Source organism: Myotis brandtii, unplaced genomic scaffold (genome assembly GCF_000412655.1).
Source record: "Myotis brandtii unplaced genomic scaffold, ASM41265v1 scaffold280, whole genome shotgun sequence".
Lineage (NCBI taxonomy): Eukaryota > Metazoa > Chordata > Mammalia > Chiroptera > Vespertilionidae > Myotis > Myotis brandtii.
In genome coordinates this window covers 888801-891589 of record NW_005360677.1, presented here as the reverse complement: position 1 = coordinate 891589, position 2789 = coordinate 888801, and the positions used below count along the sequence as shown (strand labels likewise).

The window sequence follows — 2789 nt, the reverse complement described above, 5'->3', positions numbered from 1 at the left end:
GGAGCAAGTAAGCCTCCCTGTTCGCTTCAGTGCATGGCTGCCGGCCGCCATCTTGGCTGACAGTTAATTTGCATAAGGATATGCTGATTAGCCGATGGGAAGGGTAGCGGTCGTACACTAATTACCATGTTTCTCTTTTATTAGTGTAGATGTTTCTATCTCTCTCCCTCTCTCTTCCTCTCTGAAATCAATTTTAAGAAGATATATATATATATAAAATTAGAGGTGGGTAGTAAATGGAATGGGAAGAGGTACAAATTTTCAGTTATAAGATGAATAAGATCTAAGGATCTAAAATATAACATGGTGACTATAGCTGATAATACTATATTGTATGATTGAAATTTTCTAAGAGTGGAACTTAAATCTTAAAACCAAAATATAAACAAACAAATAAATAAATGAGGTGATGGATGTGTTAACTCGATTGTGGGAATCCTTTCAAAATGTATGTGAATGCCAAATCATAATAATAATTTAAATATATTACAATTTTGTCAATTATACTTCCATAAAGCTGGGGGGGAAAAAGGTATAAAGCATAAGAAAGCATGATTTGTCGCCGTAACCGGTTTGGCTCAGTGGATAGAGCGTCGTCCTGCAGACTGAAAGGTCCCAGGTTCGATTCTGGTCAAGGGCATGTACCTTGGTTGCAGGCACATCCCCAGTAGGGGGTGTGGAGGAGGCAGCAGATCGATGTTTCTCTCTCATCGATGTTTCTCACTGAAGCTGGTCCATCCTTGCTGCTTGACACAGTCGCTGCAGGAAAGAAACATCTGCACAGCATATGTTTCAAGGGACCTGGCATATATAGCATATTGTTAATATGTTTGCTCTCCTTAGCGCCATGTGTTTTAACCAAGGTCACCTCTCCGAGAAAGGTTGTTTCCCCAGGTAGGAATTTTCCCCTGAAGTTAGGGAGGGAATACAACCCCTTAACTAAGTGCCAGGCGGGTAGTTAAGCTACATAATCTTTACTCCCTGGAATGGAGATAAGAAATGCCCTAACCTTTGCAATAGAAATTGACAGGATTAAAATCGACTGGTATAAATACAGATGTAACAAGACAATAAACATCAGATCCTGATCAGTTCCTAACCAGAACTTGGCCAGAACTTCACTGGAGATCCTGATCAGATCCTAACCAGAACTTGGCCGAAACTTCGCTGGAGATCCTGATCAGTTCCTAACCAGAACTTCCTGGCTAGAGATCCTGGCTAGGCTGCTGATCAACTGAACGCTGTCTCTGTGTCATTCCTTCTTCGCCGACTCTGTCCACACCTTTGGGGACCCCGGCGGGGCTGTGGGCTCGAGGCCGCCCCGCTGCGGCTGGGCCTCTCTCCTCTCAAGGGGAAGTGTTTGTTAGGAACAGGGCAGGGGGAGATGTATGTCAGAGAAAACCAATGTGACTGTACTTTTAAGAAATCCATTTAAAATGGAAGTGAAATGAGGCAAGACTCTTCGTAAAGCATTAGTGTGGAATCATTGAATCGTGAGTAGGTAGGGCCACAGGTGAAATACTGCCCAGGTCTGACATGTGCCATGTCTCACGTAAATATTGTGTTTGTTATTTCAGATGTAAGAAAAACAATAGATGATTTAAAAAAAGTGATGACAAATTTTGAATCCAGAGTTGAATTTACAGAAGATTTGCAGAAAATGAGTGATGCTGCAGGTGATATTGTTGACATAAGAGAAGAGATTAAAAGTGACTTCGAATTTAAAGCAAAACACCGAATTGCTCATAAACCTCACTCCAAACCCAAAACTTCAAATAGCTTTGAAGCGGATTTTGCAAATGTTGGATCCAAGGATCTGCTCGCGGACCAGGAGCTGTGGGCTCGGCTGGAAGAACTGGAGCGACAGGAGGAGCTGCTGGGCGAACTTGAGAGTCAGCCTCCCACCGTGACTGCAAACGGAGAAGACACAGCGTCTTCCGAAGAGGAGAAGGAAGACGCCAGCACACGTGTGAACAGACGTGTGAACAGACACGTGAATGGGACGCATCCAGCGGCCGAAGCTGCGGCTCCCAGCTGTCGGCCCGCGGACGACACGGTTGCGGAGCTGCTCCGCAGGCCGAGCTGCGCTGTGAACGGCTCTCGTTGCCCCCTCAGTGATGAGGATGAGGATGGTGACGACGACGATGCTCTTGGGCCAGAGGCCAGCTCTGTACCAACCATATACTTTTCTCACACCGTCGAACCCAAGCGGGTTCGAATCAATACTGGGAAAAACACCACCTTAAAATTCAGTGAGAAGAAGGAAGAAGCCAAACGGAAGCGAAGGAACAGCTGTGGTGGCCACCCGGCCCCGGAGCTGCCCACGATCAGGACCCCTGCGGACATCTACAGGGTCTTCGTGGACCTGGTGAACGGGGCGTACATCCCTCGGAAGTCCATCCTGAAGTCGCGCAGCCGCGAGAACAGCGTGTGCAGCGACACCAGCGAGGGCAGCGCCGACTGCGAGGAGCGCCGCGGGCTCCTGCGGAGTGTCAGCTGCCAGGAGGCCGCGGGCAGCGACGCCGGCGAGAGCATTTTGGAGGAGGAGCAGGAGCAGCTTCCAGAGACGCTCCTGCCCGCGCCCGGGACGCTCGAGGCTTTTTCTGGAACTGTAATAGAGAAAGAATTGTCGCCCTGCCTCGCCCCGCACCCGGCCACGGTCCACCCTGTGCTGCCCACGATCCCTGAGCGGAGAGAAGTCCCGTCAGAAGGGCCAGAGGTCACCAAGCGGGTGTCCAAGTTCAAAGCCGCCAGGCTGCAGCAGAGGACCTAGGCTGCAGCAGAGGACC

At 49.0% G+C, this 2789-nt stretch overlaps 1 protein-coding gene across 1 annotated transcript; it reads left to right on the top strand.

Moving 5' to 3' along the window:
* The first annotated feature begins 1543 nt into the window (after nucleotides 1-1543).
* Nucleotides 1544-2783, top strand: LOC102259907 (unconventional prefoldin RPB5 interactor 1). Its single transcript, XM_005868969.1, has one exon. It carries the CDS (start codon nucleotides 1544-1546, stop codon nucleotides 2771-2773), a length of 1230 nt encoding a protein of 409 aa, XP_005869031.1. The 3' UTR covers nucleotides 2774-2783.
* The last annotated feature ends 6 nt before the right edge of the window (nucleotides 2784-2789 follow it).